General features: G+C 42.5%; 1 protein-coding gene across 5 annotated transcripts in view; it reads right to left on the reverse strand.

Annotated features, from left to right (window-relative positions):
* Positions 1 to 689: 689 nt before the first annotated feature.
* MRRF (mitochondrial ribosome recycling factor) overlaps positions 690 to 21,342 on the reverse strand; it is a 57,363-nt gene continuing 36,710 nt past the window's right edge. For 4 of the 5 annotated variants that reach the window (XM_014782117.2, XM_014782120.2, XM_004423402.3 and 1 more), the window contains 2 exons: positions 12,608 to 12,767; positions 690 to 4,837 (listed from right to left, as the gene is read on the reverse strand). In XM_014782117.2, the coding sequence (XP_014637603.1) occupies positions 4,760 to 4,837; positions 12,608 to 12,767 (238 nt within the window). In that variant the 3' untranslated portion in view covers positions 690 to 4,759. The remainder of the gene's footprint in view (positions 4,838 to 12,607; positions 12,768 to 21,342) is intronic. The other variant, XM_087419155.1, reaches the window with a different exon arrangement.

The following is a 21,342-nucleotide window of genomic DNA, read 5'->3' on the forward strand; positions in this document are numbered from 1 at the left end:
ACGGGTATTTTAACACAATTAAAGATAATTTTATTTATTTATTCATTCATTCATTCATTCATTCTTTTTGTGAGGAAGATCAGCCCTGAGCTAACATCCGATGCCAATCCTCCTCTTTTTGCTGAGGAAGACTGGCCCTGGGCTAACATCCATGCCCATCTTCCTCTACTTTATATGGGATACAGACACAGCATGGCTTGACAAGCGGTGTGTGTCGGTGTGTGCCCGGGATCCGAACCTGTGAACCCTGGGCCACCACAGTGGAGCATGCACACTTAACTGCTACACTACCAGGCCAAAGATAATTTTAAAAAGGAATTTCTGAGTCGTTCATAGAACAAAACTCAACTCTAAAAAAAGAAACACACCTAAAACATAATGATTCAGAAAGGCTAAAAATAAAGGAACAGAAAAGATACACCAAACAAATGTAAACGAAAAGAAAGCCAGCCAGGGCTGTGATCTTGATATATGACAAGACAGAATTCAGACTCCAAGCACTGAATGAGACGAAGATGTAAGAGTCAGACTATCTACGCATCAAACACGGCAGCACTTTCATAGAACAGAAATTACAGGAAATGCCATGAGAAATAGAAATGCTAAAAACAGGACACTGAAACATACCACTTTCAGTCCAAGACTCACCAAAGGGTCAAAAAGTAAGAATACAAGAAACCTAAACAACGTAATCCAAAAACTGCATTTCGTGTGTACATATCAAAATTTGTACCCCCAAACGGAGAACATATCTTTTCATGCACGTCATGAAAATCGGCTATATTAGGGCAAAAGAAACGCAAAGCTTCACTCAAGGGTTTTAATGGGATAAGGGACGTAGAAGTACTTTGAAAACTAAAAAGCACCAGCCAATATTAGTTTTTGGTGCTGTCAATACCATAATTGTTGTTATTATCATCATTACTCACTGTCGGGTGGTCTTTCTGCTTACTCCATGGTTCTGACACATTCTAGAGGAGTCTGCCAAGCAGATGAGATATAAATATGTCATCTTTACTATCTCCATAAGAGCTACCATCTCTTCAGTGTTTACCATGCCAGCTACTGTGCTGTTTTCCATGTAGTCTTTATTAGAAATAACTTTCTCATTGTCTTATGAAAGCGAGCTTTCTGCTTCTCTTATAGCACCTTCGGGGCCCAGAGCAGTGCTAGGTACATTTTCAGTAAGTGCTCAATGAAGACTTCCAAACCAAAGTACACTGATTTAAGACCCACTTCAAGGTCAGATCTGAGTTTCAAACTTGACTCTGGCACTTTCTAGCTATGTGACCTTGCACAAGTTAAATACTCTTTTTGAACCTCAGTTTTCTCATATGTAAACACAGACAGTAGTAATACCTACACCAACAAGGATTGTTCGGAAGTTTAAATGTAGTAACACATGTAAAGGGTCCAGCATGGTACCTGGTCCACAGTAGGCATTCAATAAATGTTAGCTGAGGCTGAGGAAGAGTACAACTTACCAAAGACATAAACTTAGAATGGGGGTTCTTTTTTCTCAAAAAAAAAAAAAAAAAATCTTTAAATAGAAACATACTCCGATGCATCTGAAATGACTTAATACTGCAATGAAATATTGCAATGAAAAAGGATGAATTGTATCTACATGTTAACACATGGACAGATGGCCATGATATGTTGTTGTGTAAAAAAAAGCAAGCTTCAGAACAGGAACAGAATAGTTCCCTCCCTGCTTTTTAAAAATTATGTATGTATAGAGAAAGGTCTGAAAGGATATACATCTAATTATTAAAGGGGAGTAAGATTGGAAAGTTGTGAGAAGGGTCTCAACTTTTCGCATTCCAGTGTCTTTTGTAATTTCCAACACACGCACACACACACACACACACACACACACACGGACGAAAGAATACAAAAATAAACAGAAAAGAAAGTTCTCAAATTCTCTTTGGCCTGTATTTTTCATGGGACTTTGAAAGCTGTTGAACTGAAGAGAGGAGGTGGCTAATTCTTCTGGCAAGTGTGAGAATTTCCATACTCAGCTTTTCTTTTTGAAAGAGAGAGACTGAAGGAGGGAGACTGAATCGCCCCAGCATGACTCATTACTCAGCACATCCAAACAGGTAGTCTCATTCTCGTCCCTGCCACCACTGCAGCCCTGACACACAGAGTAACAGAGAAACTCCTTGATAAATGTCAACTGAAATAGAGCAATCAGCTGAAAGCCATTTGCTGAGCTGTCTGACTGCCCTGGGCTCGAGGTTTTCCTTTATTCATTTATCATGATATACGGCTTTGGCCAACATACACACAGGAGAGAAATTGTTGACATGTGGAACCCAACTACAGAAAATCTTTCATTTCCCCCCCCCGTCTGTTCACCAAATAAGTTTTTGTTTATTTAAAGACTACAGAGGATTTGGCTGTTAAGAACCAAATGCCTTTGGAGTGGAGTTACAACATAATTTATCATTTCCTCTGTTTATTAAAAAATCCTGCATCTTTGAGAAGCACATTTGGAGTGAGTGGGGGATTTCGGCCACTCACGAAAGACTGTTGCAAAGCCCTGCCATGTGGCTTACCCCAAAAAGGCTCCTTGATTGCTATTTCTATCCCCGTCCTCCCCCAGCTGACTTCCGATCGTGTGATGGCTACTCAGGACTGGTGAACAGGGTTTGACTCAGGACAGGTAAGCGGGGCTGGAGACTGTGTTAGCTTCGTTCATCTTTGACCTAATTCTGCCCTTGAGTCCCCGCTGACTGTTGTGCAGTGTGCTCCACCACTGCAAGCAGAGGGAGAGGTACAACCCTTATTCCTCTAGCACGGGACAGAACCTGAGAGAAGTCCAACAGCAAAGAGAAGTTGGACGCTGCCTTGAAGGAACACAGACAGGCCCTGCTGCTTCCAAATGGGTTCCACTCTAAAGGCAGACATTTGGAAGCACTGCAATGAACTTCCTACCTTCCACCCAAGACATTATAAATAGCAACTCAGTCCAGTGTACCATGTACCCCTCAAAGGCAGGGGTCACAGCTTACTCATTTTTGTATTCCTAGCACATAGCACAGGACCTGACACACAGCTGCTGTTCACTGTTTGTGAAGGCAGCAGGATGCAGAGGGCAGAGCACATGGTCTAGATCAGGCTTTAATTTGAGTACCAGGTCTGCCATTTTTTTTTTTTTTTTTGGTGAGGAAGATCGGCCCTGAGCTAACATCTGCTAATCCTCCTCTTTTTGCTGAGGAAGACTAGCTCTGGGCTAACATCCATGCCCATCTTCCTCCACTTTACATGGGACGCCGCCACAGCATGGCCTGCCAAGCAATGCGTCGGTGCATGCCCGGGATCTGAACCGGCGAACCCCGGGCCGCCACAGCGGAGCAGGCGCACTTAACCACTTGCGCTACCGGGCCGGCCCCACCAGGTCTGCCATTTGCTAGCTGTGTAACCCTGGGCAAGAAACTTAACCTCTCTGAGCTCTTCCCTCTCTGTAAAATGAGACTGACAATGAAAAATGAAACCCTCTATCACTAACTAGCTTTGTTACTTTGGGCAAGTTATCTAATATTGTCAAGTCTCAGTTTTCCTATTTGTAAAATGGAGATAATACACATCTTGCGAGTTTACTGTAAAGATTTAAAATATTGCCTAGAACTGTATCTCTCTCATAACGGCTATATTATAAATGAATGAATGAAGGAACAAATGAGTGAAAGAAAAAATTATTGGGGGGAAAAAAACTATCTTAACCCAGTACCCAAAGATGAGCCACAACAAACCACTTGTCTGTCAATAACAGGCAGGCTCTGGGGGACTCACTACCAGGTAAATGTTGAGGACAAAGGCAGGAACATAAAATGACAGAATGACCCTTTTAAGAATGGAAAGAAAGGAAAAGAAGCCAGCATTCACTGAGCAGCTACTACGCGCACTTCATTCACAACACATTTGAATGCCTACCATGTACCAGGCATTATGCCAAGTTCTGAGGATCCTGAAGACATACAGACTAATTATCAAAAAGAACAATTAAGGTTCAGATACAAGCAGTAAACAGTGCTATGAGAACCAATAACAGGGGTCCTCGGTAGCGGGAAAAGAAAGACTTCCCAAAGGAAGTGCTATCCAAGCTGAGACGGGAAGGATGGACAGGACTAGCCAGGTGAGCAGCTGGAGAATGGTCCAGGCAGAGGAAAGAGCACATGTGAAGATGACTCAGTTTTCTGGTTGCTTTGCATACAGGTCCTCAGGGATCATTAATCCAGACCGACTCTATCCTTTCCTTCGTGGTTGTTATTCTTTCCAATTTATTTAGATTTTATTGTTTGATGAAAATAGGCCTTTAGCAAAGGTATCCAGCCACAGGTGAAGGCCCACATCAGCCCAAGCAGAGTTCAAAGTTGGGGACAGGGCCCAACTAATTGTTTGAAAAGGAGGCTCCCAAGATGAGGACCAGGTGGTGCTAAGTCTGCCACTGGTCCTGTCGCTTGGAGAAGTCACAGTCAAGGGAAATGCCCCAAATAAAGGCCCTCTGTCAGCAGCAAATATTCTTTGAGGGCCACCCATGGCAGAAGGCCCAGAGCAGAATGGGGTGGACAGGGGACAGGAGGATGAGAATGGACAAGTCTGGGTGTCCTACTGGAAGGCTGGGCCTCACAAGGACTGACAACTGCACAGTGACAGTCTTCCGTGTGGAAGGCACTGAGAGGTGCCAACTTGCCACCCATAGGATCCACCGGAAATTGGGCTCTGGAGTACTGCTGGCCCCTGGTGGATTTCATCCAAGGAGTTCTTTGGTCTTCACTGCCAGATGCCTGTCCATCTCTGCAACTGTGTCATCGGCCATTTGGCTGATCTGAAAAAACACAAAATGAGACAGCCTGATAACTGGTTGGGAACGAGTAGGTGGACAAACATTCCAGGACTATGGAAAGGTCATCAGGGAAATAATAATGGTGACAAAAGCTGACATTAATTGAGTCCCAGCCAAGCAGTGCACTAAGAATTTTATATACACACTCTTACGGACTCCTAACAGTGACTCCATGAGATGGACTGAATTATTATCCCCACTTCACAAATGAGGAAACTGAGGAAGTTAGATCACTTGTTCAAAACACACAGCTAGAATGTAACAATGACAAAATTTAATCCCAGGTTGTCTGATTCCACAGCCCCAAATTCTTAACTACTATTATAGAATACAGAGAAGCCAGGCTTATCTGTCCCTTAATAAATGTCTAGAATTTCCTACACCTCAAGACAATCTGGTATATGAAGTCCTCATGCTAACTGACAGGAAGAATTTTAAGATCCCAGTAGTTAAGCAGAAAAAATGTCTTGAAAAATGATGAAGTAGATCTGGTTAACAAACATGGAAAATTCAAGAGACACTGAAGAAATGCAAATTAAAACAAGACATAATTCAGTTATCATAGTTAACAAAATTTGTTATTGTGGCTTTTAATTACAATATTCAATGGCAGGAAGCTGCGGTGAAATGGATAAGCTCATATACCATCAATAGGAATTCAAATTGATGAAATGTTCATACCATTTCTTAACCCCAAAAATCTCTCAACTGGGAAATTATCACATGAATGGAATCAGAAAAAATTTAAAGTTCTATAAGCAAAGATATTTATCTAAGTTTATTTTTAATAATGAAAAATCAGAAAATCTAAAGTGACAGAACGGGGAAGTAGTTGAATACATATAGCCATTAAAAATGGTTAAGATCGTCTACTTCTCATGGAGAGGGTATAAATGCGAATAACATGCCAGTATATATTTCTGAAATATTTGAATGTTTTATAACAAGCATGGATTGCTTTTGTAATCAGAAAAAAAGAAACAATGTTTCAAGATATTATTTATAATATCATAGAAACATGCTCATGTTACCCCTGAATTAAAGAAAAGGCAAGATACAAAATTGTGTATATATGTAGTGGAAATTATCTCAAATATGTAAAAACATGTAAAAAAAGAAACTGTATTGTTTAAAACTGGAAGGAAACATGTCCACATATTAACAGTGATTATCTTTTAGCGATAGGAAGATGGGTAATGTGTTATCCATGTTTGTATCTGCCACATCCAGCATAAGATCTAGTACATAACAAGTGCTCAGGAAATATTTACTAAATGAATCAAGTTTTCTGTGCTTTTTCCATATTTTCCAAATTTTCTGCAATAAACATGTACTCCCTCTAAGAATGAAAAACAAAACACAATACTATTTAGTAAGTGTTGCGGCCTCCCTCCCATGTCTACATGGGACCTAAGGCAGGAGGCCTTAGTCAGGAAGCTTTGAAGGGGGCAGCATGGTGCTCAGGATCTGTGTGTTCAGCAGCACAGCGGCTGTTTGACATCTTTATTTGCAGACCACAGGCCTTGGCCAGGAACTGGGAAATAAATGCGCTGGAAAGGGTACAAACTAAAAAGGACTTGGAGCAATTGGTTCTAGGCAGGGAGACACCAAGCTCCCGCCACAGCATCAGCTGCACATTTTTTAGCTGGCAAAGCAAAGCTCCTGGGGCAGCTGGGTGCTTTGAGCGACTGGGCTCAGAATGGCTGCTTGGTCCCTCCTCACTCAGCTGGCGCAAACCCCTGAGGTGTTTCTTTTGCCCCCGCTCCCCAGCAGCTGCCTTGCATGGGGTGTGGCATGGTGCCTAGCAGCACTCCAGCACCGGCAGGCTGGCAGCCAGGGACAGCCAGGAACAAGGGCTGCAAGCCTCCTCTGGAAAAGTGGCTTTGAGGGCAATTTGGGGACAGGGACGGGGACTGGCAGGAGGAAGAATACCTAGGGTAACAATTTGATATCGTGGGTTCTGGGTTAGATTCTCAGTGGGGTGATAATGCACCAGTCACTTCCCCACCTTGAGTCTCAGTTTCCTCATCTATCAAATGGGGACACTAGTCCCTTCCTCAGATAGTAGTTGTGAGGGTTAAACAAAATCATGAATATGCAAGCACATTTTAAACTGATTATTTGCTATGCAAATGCTGCTTGTGTTACTCTCATTTTTACTATCACTTCCTGACTTTTCAAATTAACCAATTAATGAAAATATTTACTAACCTTCTACCATATTACAGGCACAAAGTGCCCTTGGGGACAGTCTGCTTGCAAGTTCATCTTTTCCATCTTTATCAGACTTAAAATAATGATGATTAACAACGACGACGATGATACCAACAACAGCAACCACTTACTGAGTATTTACTACACGCCAGATACTGGGCTAAAAACTTCACATGCGTTAATTTACATAGTAGATTAATTTACACAATAGTAGAAATACTATTATTATCTCCCTTTAATACATTATGAATATTTAATTATTCACCTGACAGTTGCACAGTAGTTCATACCATGCGGAACTGTCTTGTCCTCTGTTACTTCATTCAAATCCAACAACCTCACATAACCTCTACAAGGCAGGTGAGACAGGTATTATCCTCAGTTTACAGGGGAGTAAAGCATTAACTAATCTACCCAAGCCCACATCAAAAGTCACTGAAGTGACTGAGCCAAGAACTCCCCACCCTGACCACCAGTGTAGAGCTGCTACTCCCTTTGAGGAGTCCACAGCACCCGGCCTAGTCCGTCCTCACTCCAGGCAGACTTTGTCAGGGTTGTTACAACAGTCAATCCCAGTTCCTATTCAAAGTCACAAGGCTGGGGAGAGGAGTTGAATGGACAAATAGAGCAAACAATTACAGAGGACTAGCAACCATCCTGGCCACTTCTAAGCACGTTGTGTCATTTGGTCCTCTTACCAATCCTACGAGATAGGCATTACTGCTCCCACTTTACAGATGAGGAAACAGAGGCTCAGAAAGCTGAAGCCATTTGCTGACCTTAACAGCTGAGAGGTGAAAGAGCTAGGATTTCAATCAGTCAGGCCTGTTGGACTCCAAAGCAAGGGCCCTTTCCATTATAATATACTGCCTCATAAAGATTATAACATCATCATCAACATTATCATCATCATCATTACATTTGCTCCTTACCAGTTCAGGAAAATGAAAGGCAGAGACAGAAAAGGGGGATGGCAGGAGCACAGAGTACACACCTGGGACAGACCTGGGTAGCAAGTCATCCTTCCTGAGGCCTGGCTCAGAACACCCACGATGCCGCTGGGTGCTGCTCCACTGCCTCACTCAGTCCAGCCTCCCTGCCTGCCTGGTCTGCAGGAAGCCGTTCCCTCCTTCAGCCCCACTAGCATCCTTCAGAGCAGCTCTGCTTCTCAGAAAAGGGCGGCAGTGAAAGGATCTTGGCCAGATTACTGGTGGTTTCTGCCAAGTGCTTTAATGTTCAGCAGGCCCATTTATAGCAAGCTAAAGCGAAGGTGAAACAGCAGGCTGGCAGATGTGAGAGTCCCAAGTGGGAAGACCCTGGTCCTTCTTCAGCAGAGCTGGCCTGGGCTGGGGGTTGGGGTTGGTTTGGAGGAGGTGGGGGTTAAGGTCAGACACGAATGCAGGGTTGGAACCTACAGCTGAATCATTTCATTCTTATACACCACAGATGAAACATTTTTATAATATACTTTTAAAAAATCTGACCTCAACATAATTTTGGAAAATTAAAAAAAGAAAATATAAATTAAAATTGTTCATAATCCCATTACGTGAAATGACCACATGAACATTGTGAAGTGGATAAGCTGCCAACTTTATGTACATGAAACCTTTCATATTTATGTGAAAAATGGAATCATTACAATATTATTATGTAAACTACCTTTTAAAAAAATAAATTCCCCCCAAAATTTACCATATCTGAAAATATTTTTCCAACTGTCTATATATCGAGATCCCAGTGAATGGATGTAAAACTATTTTCCCACTGTCAGAAATTTAGAGTTTCCAGTTTTCTACTATTATATACATAAAACATCAACAGACATCTCTAGACAAGATTCTTGACCATTTATTTTGGATAAATTCCTAAGTCACTGAATCAGAAATGTATGGATTTGGGTATATACTGCCATATTATCCTCTAGAAAGGTTGTATGGATTTATACAAAGAATAAAATACTCTTTTCTGTAGAGTATGGAAGTAAAAGCAATACTTCCAAGATAAGCAACATTTTAAGCTTACATTAAAAACTTCTAGGTTCAAATGTTAGGGATTAGAAAAGGCAAAATTTTTAAAAACACACAGCTTCTAAAAACCCTGCAAGTAATTTAGGCAGTACGTACCAAAAACCTTAAAAATATGCGTTCCCTTTGTGCAGTAATTCCACACTTGGGACTCTATCCTAGGGAAATCATCTCAACAAAGATTTATGTATAAAAATATTCACTGCAACCTTATTTATAATAACAAAAAAGTTTAAACAAACTAAACGTCCAACAAGAGGGCTTATGAAAGTAAATTATGGTATAACCACAAGATGGACTATTTTGCAACCATTAGAAATGGCTGTTTACAAAGGGTTTTTTAAGACACAAGAAAATGCTAATGGTTTTAATGCTAAACAGAAAATAAAAAGCTGGATACAAAATTGTATACATACTACATGTTCCCAATCATGTTAAAAACTATGTAGTTAAGAAGGAGGAAGAAGAAATATTCCAAAATGTTAAGAGCAGTTGCTTCTGCAATGTGGGTGAATTATGGGGTGAAATCTTCCCCATTTTTTAAAACAGTGTTCTGAACTCTTACATTTTCTACAATGAGACTACATTACTTTGATAATCAGAACAAAGTAAACAAATAAATTTTTAAAAATTGTTTGATAAAGCAACAATCAGCCCCCACCTTTTAAAAAAACAAAAACAAAAAACACACCCAAAACTCCAGATCCATGCCTTCTGTTGGGGAAAAAGAACAAAATGAAGCGTGCACAAGGCTGTCTCCTGAATATTTTCTTACTCAAACTTAACCATATGACAGTAAATGAAGTTATTAGCAATAATGGTAAGAACAAGTATTTAAATGATAATGTATTAACAGTAAAGATTATTGCACTGGATGTATCATGTAATACATACAGTATGATCTTTTTTCTTGTAATATGATATATATGCTTACAGAGATAACTTGAAGGTCTGCACTAAAATGTTAACAATGATCATCTCCAGGTGATGAGATTTCAATTACTTTCTTCTTAATTTTTTAAAAAATTTATACTAAACATCTATTAGTTTAGTATCAGAAAAAACTAATAAAGTTATTTTCATTTTGAAAAACAGTAATAATCAACAGTAGTAATAAGCACTGAAGAAAAAAGTCTAATCTGAAGAGGAAGGTGAAAAGCCAGGTGCTAAAGGCTTCCTGCAAGGTCTTTCTCCAGCAGGTTTTATCAAGAGTACCAGTTATCTGATCATTCTTTCTTTTTCAAGAAGCCTGGGCTCTGGTCCCTGAGGCAAATGCCCGGAATTGCTAAGTGAGGAGTGCCTGGCAGGCCCCAGAGGTCCACAGGCTTACCACCAGGAAGTAAGAAAAGGCCAAGGGTCACCTGCAGAGATGGAATCCCCTGGGAGATGGACAAGGAGCTGGCCCAGCTGGGGCCAGGGACCAGACTCTTACGAGTCTCAGTGCTCAGAAAAGGCCAGCCTAGTCTACAAACCTCTTTTAGCTGCTGCGGGGAAAGAGGAAGACACAAAGAAGGCAAGAAGGGAGCTTTGCGGGTCCCAGTGTCAGATACTCTCACAGTGCTTCTAGCATACCCTGGGCAACCCTTCAAGGTAAGAATTACCAATCCCTTTTTACAGATGAAACAGACTCCAAGGAGTCAAGTAACTTCTCCAAGGTCCCAGGACATGAAATGCAGAACAACCTCTTTCTAACTGGTGCCATTACAAGGGTACATTGTAAGGCGTGTAGGTCATTATCTTCCATGTCTACTTTTGTTGAATTATCTGGCGAGCTTTTTAAAAATACACATTTGGGCAGACCTACTTAATCAGAAAATGCAGGAGTAGGCCCAGGAATCTATTAAATTCTCCCCTTGGTGACTGCTGAGGCTGGTCTACAACTAGCATTCTAACTGCTGGTCCAGAAGAAGTCAGCAGTTAATTTATGGCCTCCTCCAGATGTCCCGCTAACAACTCTCCTGCACCCTGCTTCTTCCCTCTTTACTCCATGCTCCTGTTCAGTATTACTAAGATATCGCCTTTACTGTGGACGAGTTAGCTTTGGGCAAGCCCTATATATTACACTAAATGTTATAAATTCTATCTCCTAAATACTGGTAAATTCTTCTTTCTATCTTAATTCCACTGGTGCCACTCAGGTTCAGGCCATCATCATTTCCCAGCTGGATTTCTGCAACAGCCTTCCTGGCCTCCCTGCCTCCAGTCTTGCCCCCTACAATCTGTTTTCTACTCAGCCACCATAGTCATCTTTCATAAACACAGATGTGATCCTCTTACTGTCTGGAAAAAAAACCTTTCAAGGGAGTTACTGTATCAGAATCACCTGGGGAACATTTTAAAGTGCAGTTTCCTAGGCCCCCCCAGATTCACTGACTCACTCTCTGGGGGTGGGGCCCCACATACCTGTATTTTTATAAGCTCCTCAAGTGATTATGATGCTGTGGTAGATTAGATTATTATTCAACAAATATTCACTCCCTCCCACGCACCTCCATGAACAACTATCCTTCCCAGCCCCAGTGATACTGGGATTGGCCCATGTGACTTGCTTGGCCAATGAGATGTGACAAGAGCAGGTGCCTAAAACGTACTCCACTGGTTGGGCTTATGCTCTTGGTGTCTGCTGCTGCCATGAAAAGAGGCCCTAGGAAGCTTGTGGACTCCAGAAGATTAAGAAGACGACTGACCCCAATCCATAATCTGGAGCCAAGCCCACTGAGCCCAGCCTAGAATAGGTACATCCCAGCTGACCTAGAAACCAGGATAAGAAATAATGCTGGATATTGTAAATCACTGAGTTTTGAGGTAGTCTGTTATGCAGCATTACTGTGGCCACAGATGACTGATAAAGATGCATAGCCAACGTGGGAATCTCTGGATAGGTTAAAGTTCAGACTCCTCAACCTGGTATACAAAGCCTTCTATGAACTGGTCACTCTGTCTTCGCTATCCACTCTCCAGTCTCATCTTAGGTTCAAATCCCAGGTATCCCTCTTTTGTCACATTGTTTTACTCCAGTAGCTCCTTTAAGACCTGTTCAAGTGCCACTACTCAGCACACTGAGAATATTGTTAAGTCCTCACTGCTCAGCACCCAACCAACCAACCACAGGCAGGAGAGCGTTAGAGAACAGGCTCTGAAACCAGTGTGCCTGTGTTGGGATCCCATTCCTACCATTTACCAGCAGTAAGTTGGGTAAGTTATTTAGCTTCTTTGAACATCAGTTTCCTCACTGCCTACCTCACAGTTTTATAGTGACGGGCATACATGAAGGGATGTACAGTGTCCAGCACAGAGCCTGGCACGTAGTAAAAGGTCAAGAGCATCTTCTCCTCCTCCATATTCCCAGGGTCCAGCACAGGCTTGGGCCCAGAACAGAGACTCAGTCAATGCTGATCACGTCAATGTCATTGAAGGAACCACAGGCACTGTTTTAATTTTCCTCATTTCAGACATGAACAAGTGACTCCCTGGCTGGATACATAAGCACGACCTCTGCTGGCGGCAGTACCTGTTTCTCTATGAGCCTAATGGTGTCCTCTGAGGCCTTGTCCTTTGATTTCTTCAGCTTATTCATTGCATTGGTACGAACCTTCCGTAAAGAATCTTTGGCCTTGTTGGTGTTCTGTTTGGCCAGTTTCACCAGCATTTCCCTGTGCTCTCTGGTTACTCTGATAAAAGACAAGAGAACATTCAATAAAATCGTCCTACATGTGTTACTGCTGGCCAACAATCAACATCATCACTCTGTCCACTATCTCAGCAGTTTGTAACCGTAACCTCTGGTGGACGATCCTCACAACCTGACACGTGCCCATGGGATACTCAGGATCAAATAAAGTTCCTGTGAGTTAGCTGAGGAGAGCCAGTAAGAGTACTGCTTAAAAGCACGAGCCAGGGAGTCTAGGCAGACCTGGGCTCAAACCCTGGCTGTGCCACTGACTAGATGAATAACTGACTTCCCCTCCTCAGAGTTCCCATCTATATAACGGAGATTGTCAGCACCTGTCTGAAGAGGGTGGTGTGAAGATTATATGAGATGACACATGTAATTTGTTTAGCACCAACCCTGGTACATTTTAAGTGCTCAATAAAACAAAGCAATTATTAGCTATAACTCCACCCCTTTCTTCTCCTTCTAAAGAAAGCAATGCAAACGAGCGATGATGCTGTAGAAACAGCATGATCTCTAAATCTCTAAATCACCCAAAACAAATAAGTAACAACTTCAGACTTAACTATTATCATAGCAAATTACTTGTCAATCACCTCAGCACTGACCATGAGTCCTGACATAACATGTGAGAACCACTGGACCAGTTAACTTCCACAAAGGACCCATGAGAGTGTCTGGCACATTCTAAGTGCTTAATAAACGTCAGTTATTTTGACTATTAATGTCCTCATCATAACAACAATGAGCACACTGAGGGCCTACTATACACCACTGGGATAGGCACTTTATACGTTAATCCTCACAACAACTGTGTGAGGCAGTTATTATTATTCCTATTTTACGTTTCATCATCACAACAACCAAGCAGAGTAGCCCAGCATGTTTGTCCTGCCTTCATTTCTTCGTTATGTACATACTGAGTGCCTATCAAAACCAGTGTTGGGCACTGAGGGTATTACAGTGAACATGACAGACCTTTGTCCTGCTCTTAGGGAGACAGACAAGTAAAGAGACATTTACAACAGGGCATGAAGTGCTATGGTAAGGGAAGTGGGGAAGTACACGTTGCCATCGGAGCACACAGCAGCTCAGATAACCACCAGGAGCTGTTCCAGTTTGGGAGGGGGCAGTAAGGGAAGACTTTCCTGAAGAAATAATATCTAACTGTGGTGGTCATTAGGTCTGTTCACTAGTATTCTGGCTCTTATTCCTTCCAGTAGGAATGCATGTCCCCCCCGGTCACACTCTGAAGTTTGGTGTGGCTGTACAACTTGCTTTGGCCAATGAAATGTGAGCAGAAATGATGGGTGGCACCTCAGGGCAGAAGCTTTAAGAGCCAGTCTATGCCCCATCACATTTGTTTCTGTTGGCCGCAGTACTAGTCGAGATGGAGCATCCATCCACTTGCGTTCCAGAGTGACTATGATGAACAGAGCCCACCATGCTGCATGAGTGAGAAATAAATTTCTGTTGTTTAAGCCATGGAGATTGGGGGATGCTTGTCACTACAGCACAGCACATCCTGTCCTGACTAATACACCACACAACAATCTGAAGAATGAGTGCAAGTTGCCGCAACTGGGGGGGATTTCCAGGAAGAAGAAAGAGCATGTACAAAGGTTTTAAGCTGAAAAGAGATCATATTTCATCTGAGGGACTGACTGGAGCACAGATAAGAAAGAAGGGAGTAACAAGAAAAGAGGCTGGAAAGCCTATCACAGAGGGTCCTGGAAGATCATGAACCTCTTTTACAGATGAAGAAAATGAGGCACAAAGAAGTTTGGTATCTTATACAAAGTAAAACCCAGGCTGGTATGTCTCAAAAGCCAATGGTCTTAGTATGAAAAAATTGCTCTGCCCCCTGGGTCCCTAAATAGATATCATCGGCACATGATCCATGACCCTCAAATCAATGTGCTTCTTGCTTAGTAAGGACAATCCCAAGTTTTGGGTATATGTTCTGTGTGTGTGAAACAGTGACAAGGAGGTGTTGAAGATGTAGTGGCACCTACTTGGTATTTTTCCCCTGATAGGAAGAGAATAAAATTAAAGAATTTTGAGGGCCGGCCCAGTGGCTTAGCGGTTAAGTGCACGCGCTCCGCTGCTGGCGGCCCGGGTTCGGATCCCGGGCGTGCACCGACGCACCGCTTCTCCGGCCATGCTGAGGCCGCGTCCCACATACAGCAACTAGAAGGATGTGCAGCTATGACAGACAACTATCTACTGGGGCTTTGGGGGAAAAATAAATAAATAAAATCTTTAAAAAAAAAAAAAAAAAAAAAAGAATTTTGAGAAAGGATAAGCTCTGAAGACCAAGTAGACAGCTATGTTATAAATAAATTCTCCTAGAGTCAGCTATTTGAAGGTATTCTCAAAATAAAAATGATCCTGATTACCACCAATATTAAGTCCAAATCCAGGTGAGTCCTTTAAGTATATATTACCTCACAACAACTCTCAAACTAGATTCTAATACCCCTATTTTCCCATGAGGAAATTGAGGTGCACAGATGTTAAGTAGCTTGCACATGGGCTTAAGTGACAGAAGTGGGATTCAAATCCAGATCTTTCTGGCCTGTATTCTTTCCACTACTCCATGCTGCCTACGCCTTGTAATCTATTTCAAATAAATTATGCACTGCTGCCATGACTTCTGCTTCCAGGCAGAAAGCTTTTCAAAGTCGGTAATATGAATCTTGGGACTGAAAAGGACAAAACCACCATGTCAGGAGTTTAGGGATTTGGATCAGATCTTGTTACTTTTATGGTTTTTAATTCATTGAACAAAAATCACGCTGACATGTTTAGGTCTCTTTTTTGTTCTGCCAAAGCATATGTCAGTATAAGGAAGGAACAGGAAAATTAAAACTTGATCCACTGATTCAAAAAACTTAATCCTGCTGAAATACTAGGAGGGGTAGAAAATAAATGAATCTAAGTCTATAAGAAACCTCTTAAATGTCTCTAACAAGAAGTATTTCAATCTTATATTTCATATACAATTTGAAATAGGTATCCCACTGTTTAGACAATCTTTAATAAAATTAAAAAATTTATCTAACCAACTAACTCCCGTTTTCACTACATTGTTTTATTTATATTTTACATGAAGAAAAAACCCACACATTTTAAAAAATATAAATTGAGACTCGAAAAAAATCTTAAGAGTAAAAGGCTGTATAAAGAAAACAAAATCGTAACATATGATTAGCCTTAGTAAAATGTATTATTTTGTATTTATTAATGTAACTGTGACATCACTACACTATTAACACCAGATAGTTTCCATATATAATAGTATCCAATTATTGACACTGACAAAAATATTTCCATTTCAGGATGCAAATAGAGGCAATAATCAAAAAGATACTATAAGGAAATGGAGAGAGGAGTGCAGGGAGGGGAGGAAGGTGGGCGGTGGAGGAGGGATGCCAAGCGCAGGAAGGGCTGAGGGGAAGAAGGGCATGTGCTTGCTGGTTCGGGGTGTTGAGCTGAAAAGTATCTAAAATACAAGATCACAAGCAGTTAGGGTGATGGAAAGGCACTGGTTTTGAAGTCAGACAGAGCCTGTTTCATTCCCATATCTATCACTCAGAAGCTAACTATCCTTGGGCAAGCTACTTAATCTCTCTGAGCCTCGGTTTCCTCATCTCTAAAATGAAGATAATAAAAACACCTTACAGGGTAATTGGGAGAAGCAGCCACACCATATATAAAGTACCAATAAAGATGGCAGCATATAGTAGCCTTAAATAAATGACAGTGTTTATGAATGTTTTAATCAAACACACTTAATTACTTCCTCATGAAACAACAAGGGCACATCTGTTTTAGAAAAGAAACACACTATATTATGGAAATATTTTAATTCCTTTCCAAACCAGTGATTAATACATCTGATCATCTCCATCTCACATTCATGGAGTTCTGCAAGTACACACTAGTTTGTATTCCAGGCTTCTGGACTCAGCTGGTTGATCTGAGCACCCACTCTGGACTTGGCGTGCATTCATGCATCAAGCACTGGCTGAGGCCCCTACGTTCCATGCCAGATCCTGGGCCAGGCTGAGGAGCTCCAGAGAGGAGGCAGGCCTGGTCCAACTTCTCCAGAGGCTCATTCCAGTGGTGGAAACAAACTTGCCAACCATTACTTAGAAAGAGTATGACTGCTGCTAGGACAGAGTGACAGACCTTCTGTGGGAAGAGCATGCAGAAAGCACAACTCATTCTGCCTTGAGATTTGGAAAATGCCTAGAGATGCATACTAACTTAGCTGCAGAAGAAAGGAAAGGGCATTCCAGGCAGAAGCACGGCGGGAGATATAATGGCAGGAGAGCATGAGGCTAAAAAGGGTCCATCAGGGTCAAATTTGTTCTGCAGGCCCAGAGTTTTCAAATTCTTCTTTGGCCACAAAACCCTGGCTTCAAATAAAACCAAGAGAGAGCTCCCATTTATAAAACAGATAAAAAGAGAGCTATTCCAGTTAATGGAGTGGGTGGCACTGTATCCCAGGCCTACGAAGCTTAGCTCCACCCTGACTCCCCTCCACTTGTACTCACTGGCTGAGTGACCTTAAGCAAGTGACTTAAACTCTCTGAGCCTTGGTCTTCTCATCTAGAAATACAAACTAAAAACAAACAAAAACCAGCATCTCCTTTCCAGAGTTCTCGTGAGGACTAGATGAGACAATACATGGAGAGGATACAGTACAGAGCCTGGCAGAGAAGGAACATTGGGAAAACGTCAGCTGCCTTTACTGCTGTTGTTGTTTATGTTTAGGTGACACTGAAGCATGTTCAGATAATGAAGAGTTTATTCGTGAAAGTTTTTATCAACAGAGAAAGGTCAGGGCAAACCAACTATGCTTCAGCAAGATGACTTCTTGAGATCTGACTAGTAATGTAGCATCTCATGTACATTTCAAAATCCAAATGCTCTCAGCATGTAGCCCTGAAATCTTCTGTTTTCAGTATTCACTCACTCATTTAGTCTATAATTCCATTCTACAGCTGTTTACTGGGAACCTACTATGTGCCAGCCACTGTGCCAGCCACGAAGGCTATAGCACTAAACACACAGGAGTTTACAGTCTGGCAAGGAAGGTAGCCATTAAACAATTAATCAATAAGTTACAGTCGTAATAAGCACAATGAAGACATAAAGAGTTCTATGAAAATAATTAGCAGGTAAGGGAGTCTGATCCAGCTCTCCTGTGGGACTCCAGGAACTAAATGTGGAGACATTTAAGCTAAGTGATATTTAAGCTAAGATGAGTAAGAGTGAGAGGCTAGCGGAAGATCATTCCCACCAGAGGGAACTGTGTAAAGTGAAGGCACATTTCCAGGAAAGAAGGAGGATACTGCTCTTGAGGGACTGAAAAAAGGCAGCGTGGGTGGAGTATAGAAAACAGAGGAGAAAGATCATCGCAAATGAGGAGGCTGGAGAGGCCAGCAAGGGCAAGCCCATGTATGCAGGCCCTTCAATGTCATACTAAGTCTTAGTAGGTCCACTGATGGATGAATACACACACAAAGGTGGTAGACACACAGTGGAATATTATTCAGCCTCTAAAAGGAATGAAATTCTGACACGCTACAACATGGAAGAACCTTGAAATCACTATGCTAAGTGAAATAAGCCAGACTCAAAAGGACAAATATTGTACGATTCCACTTATATGAAGTACTAGAGTAGTCAAATTCATAGAGATGGAAAGTAGAATAGCAATTACCGGGACCTAGGGGATCAGGTTTAATGGGTACAGAGTTTCAGTTTTGCAAAATGAAGAGTTCTGGAGATTGGCTGCACAACAATGTGAATGTACTTAATACCACTGAACTGTCATTTCAAAATGATTAAAATGGTAACTTTTTAACGTATGCCTTACCATAATAAAAAAAACTCAAAAAAAGGAGTCCTAGTAGATTGTTCCTAAGAACAACACGGAATACCACAGATGTTTGAGTGAGGCCGAGGAAACATGATCAGATTTGTATTTTGTGTAGACAGCAATATACAAAGCAGATATAAGCACATGGCGAAAGTCTGCCCAGGAGCCTCTAGGCAGGCAGACAGGGAGCTCAGGACCTACCCTACAAGCAGCTTCTTGGCGGGGTGACGAAGACAGCAGCCTTTTCCGCTGGGGTCAGAGAGCCTCCCAGCACAAGGCAGGGGTTTTGGCTGAGCTGGCAGGGTCACACGTTGTTTGTACAAACTCCACCAGGCAGGTCTCCAGTAACATCCTGGATGGGGGCCTTCCTGCAAAATTCCTTGAGCATGTTCCCATGAACAATAAGCAGAGGGCATGCCCCGCTGGTAACTCACACAGCAGAGAATCCCACTGACTGAAATGATACTTCCTATTGTTTCAATGACAATGGGACACATGTACAAAGCCATTCGCCAGGTGTATATTAGAGGAAGCTCTGCTCAGCTTGGGCAATCACAGTAAAACCCAGTTATAATATATCAGACACTCGACTTCAAAAGGACCTTTGGTCACTTAAAGGGGACTTTAAAAGTTGAAAGGACATGGTTTAAAGCCAAGAAGACCTAAGATGGAATCACAGCTCTGCTATTTGTTAGCTTCAGAACTGTGAACATGCTCTTTAGTCTCCAGACTCAGCTTCCTTGTGTATAAAATGGGAATGGGAATGTTACTAAGAGGGCAGAAGCAAGGATTAAGTGAAATGACTGGGGCAAGTGCTTGGCACACTGCCAGCGTGTATGCACTCTAGGAGCTCAGTACAGGGGGGCTGCATTCTTATCCTTACTACAGAATCTCCAGGACTTGGGGATTAACAGGATGTGAGTGGTGAGGGAGAAAACAGTCAAAAAGGATTTAGTCGCTTGGAGCTTGGGCTACTGAGTGGATGGTGAGCAGAGAGGGAAAGAGCAGGAACAGAGGAGAGCAGCATGCAGAGGGGGCAGGAGGAGGCATGAGTTCTGCTCCAGCAGCTGGGCAAGATGGGCTGAACACGAAGGAAGCTACGCTTCCAGGGAATGGCCCATCAAAACACATCTCGGACAGCTCCACTGAGAGAAACCTTGCCGCTTCCTCATTGGGCTCCTGGGAGACTTCCCCTCAGTAGGTGCATCGGCTTGCAATCGGCAACAGACACATGCCCTGCTTTATTGTTTGCTGGTGGGCGATGCCCAATGCCTTGGGGCTGCTGGCCCTGAAGGAAATGTTTTTGTTTGTGTAGCCCAGCCAGACTTCCTATGCTTCTAGCTACACAATTTCCCCCTCCCTCCTTTCCTCGCCACACGCCCTCCCCAGCTCACCAGCCTGTCTTACATACATTAATGTCTCATAAAGACATCAGGTGTCCTTTTAGCCCAAAGGAAATCATACATGTGCCTTCGAAGGACTTCTACCACCAGCAGAAACAGTTCTCTCTGGGGACAGATGCTTTCAAAGGACTGTCCTGTGACTGAGGCCTGGCTAACCCAGACACACCATCAGGAAATACAGCCCAGCAAGACAGAAAGAGAAAGGAGGCTGAGGTCAGGAGCCACAGCTCTACATTCTCAGGTGAGTGACCTTGATTAAGTCACTCATCTTCTTCCCTGTCACCCCGGAAGGATGGGAACCCTAGTCCAAGGATAAAGTGGAGATAACTCTTGCCTCAACTCTAATGTACAGGAGAAAGAGCACAGGTTTGGTGGTCAAGGCAGACTTGATTTCCAATCCCAGCTCTGCCACTTACAAGCTGGGTAACTGTGGACAATTAACTTTTCCCCTCTGAATCGTAAAGCAGGATGTCTAGTGAAGCATTTAGGAGAACCGCCTCTGAAGCCAGACTGCCGGGGTTAGAGGCCCAGACTTATCATTTCTTAGCTGTATGGCCCTGGGCAAGTAACGTTACCTCTTTTTTTTTGGTGAGGAAGATTAGCCCTGAGCTAACATCTGCCGCCAATCCTCCTCTTTTTGCTGAGGAAGATTGGCCCTGGGCTAACATCAGTGCCCATATTCCTCTACTTTATATGGGACACCACGACAGCACAGCTTGGTAAGCGGTGTGTGGGTCCATGCCTGGGATCCGAACCTGTGAACCCCAAGCCACTGAAGCGGAGCGCGTGAACTTAACCACTATGCCACTGGGCCGGCCCCCAGTAATGTTACCTCTTTACTTCAGTTTTCCCATCTGTCAAATGTGTATAATACTGTTAACTTATGGAATTGTTGTGAGGATTAAAAGAGTCAATAAATGTGCTGGCACACAGTGATGTGTTCAATAAACATTATCTGTTATTATTTCCTCAACTGTCAAATGAAGGGGGCTAATAAAAACGCTACCTTTCTTCCACACTTAGTGTTAGGAGCAGATGAAAAACAATGGTTAAAGAACGTTGCATATGTAGGTACTGACTATTTTAAAAATTGACAATGACATCAGTAATAAAAATAATGGTGATATCTCCTACTGAGAGAGGGCAGAGCATGATGGCTACAAGCCCAGGCTCTGAGAAAGACTGCCCGTTTTTCCACTTACTAACTATGTGACATTGGGCACAAAGAATCCCCTTCCCCTGTGACTCAGTTTCTTCATCTGTAAAAGAGTAGTAAT

The sequence above is a fragment of the Ceratotherium simum genome, chromosome 29, assembly GCF_057802395.1.
Source record: "Ceratotherium simum simum isolate JZ-2026a chromosome 29, ASM5780239v1, whole genome shotgun sequence".
NCBI lineage: Eukaryota > Metazoa > Chordata > Mammalia > Perissodactyla > Rhinocerotidae > Ceratotherium > Ceratotherium simum.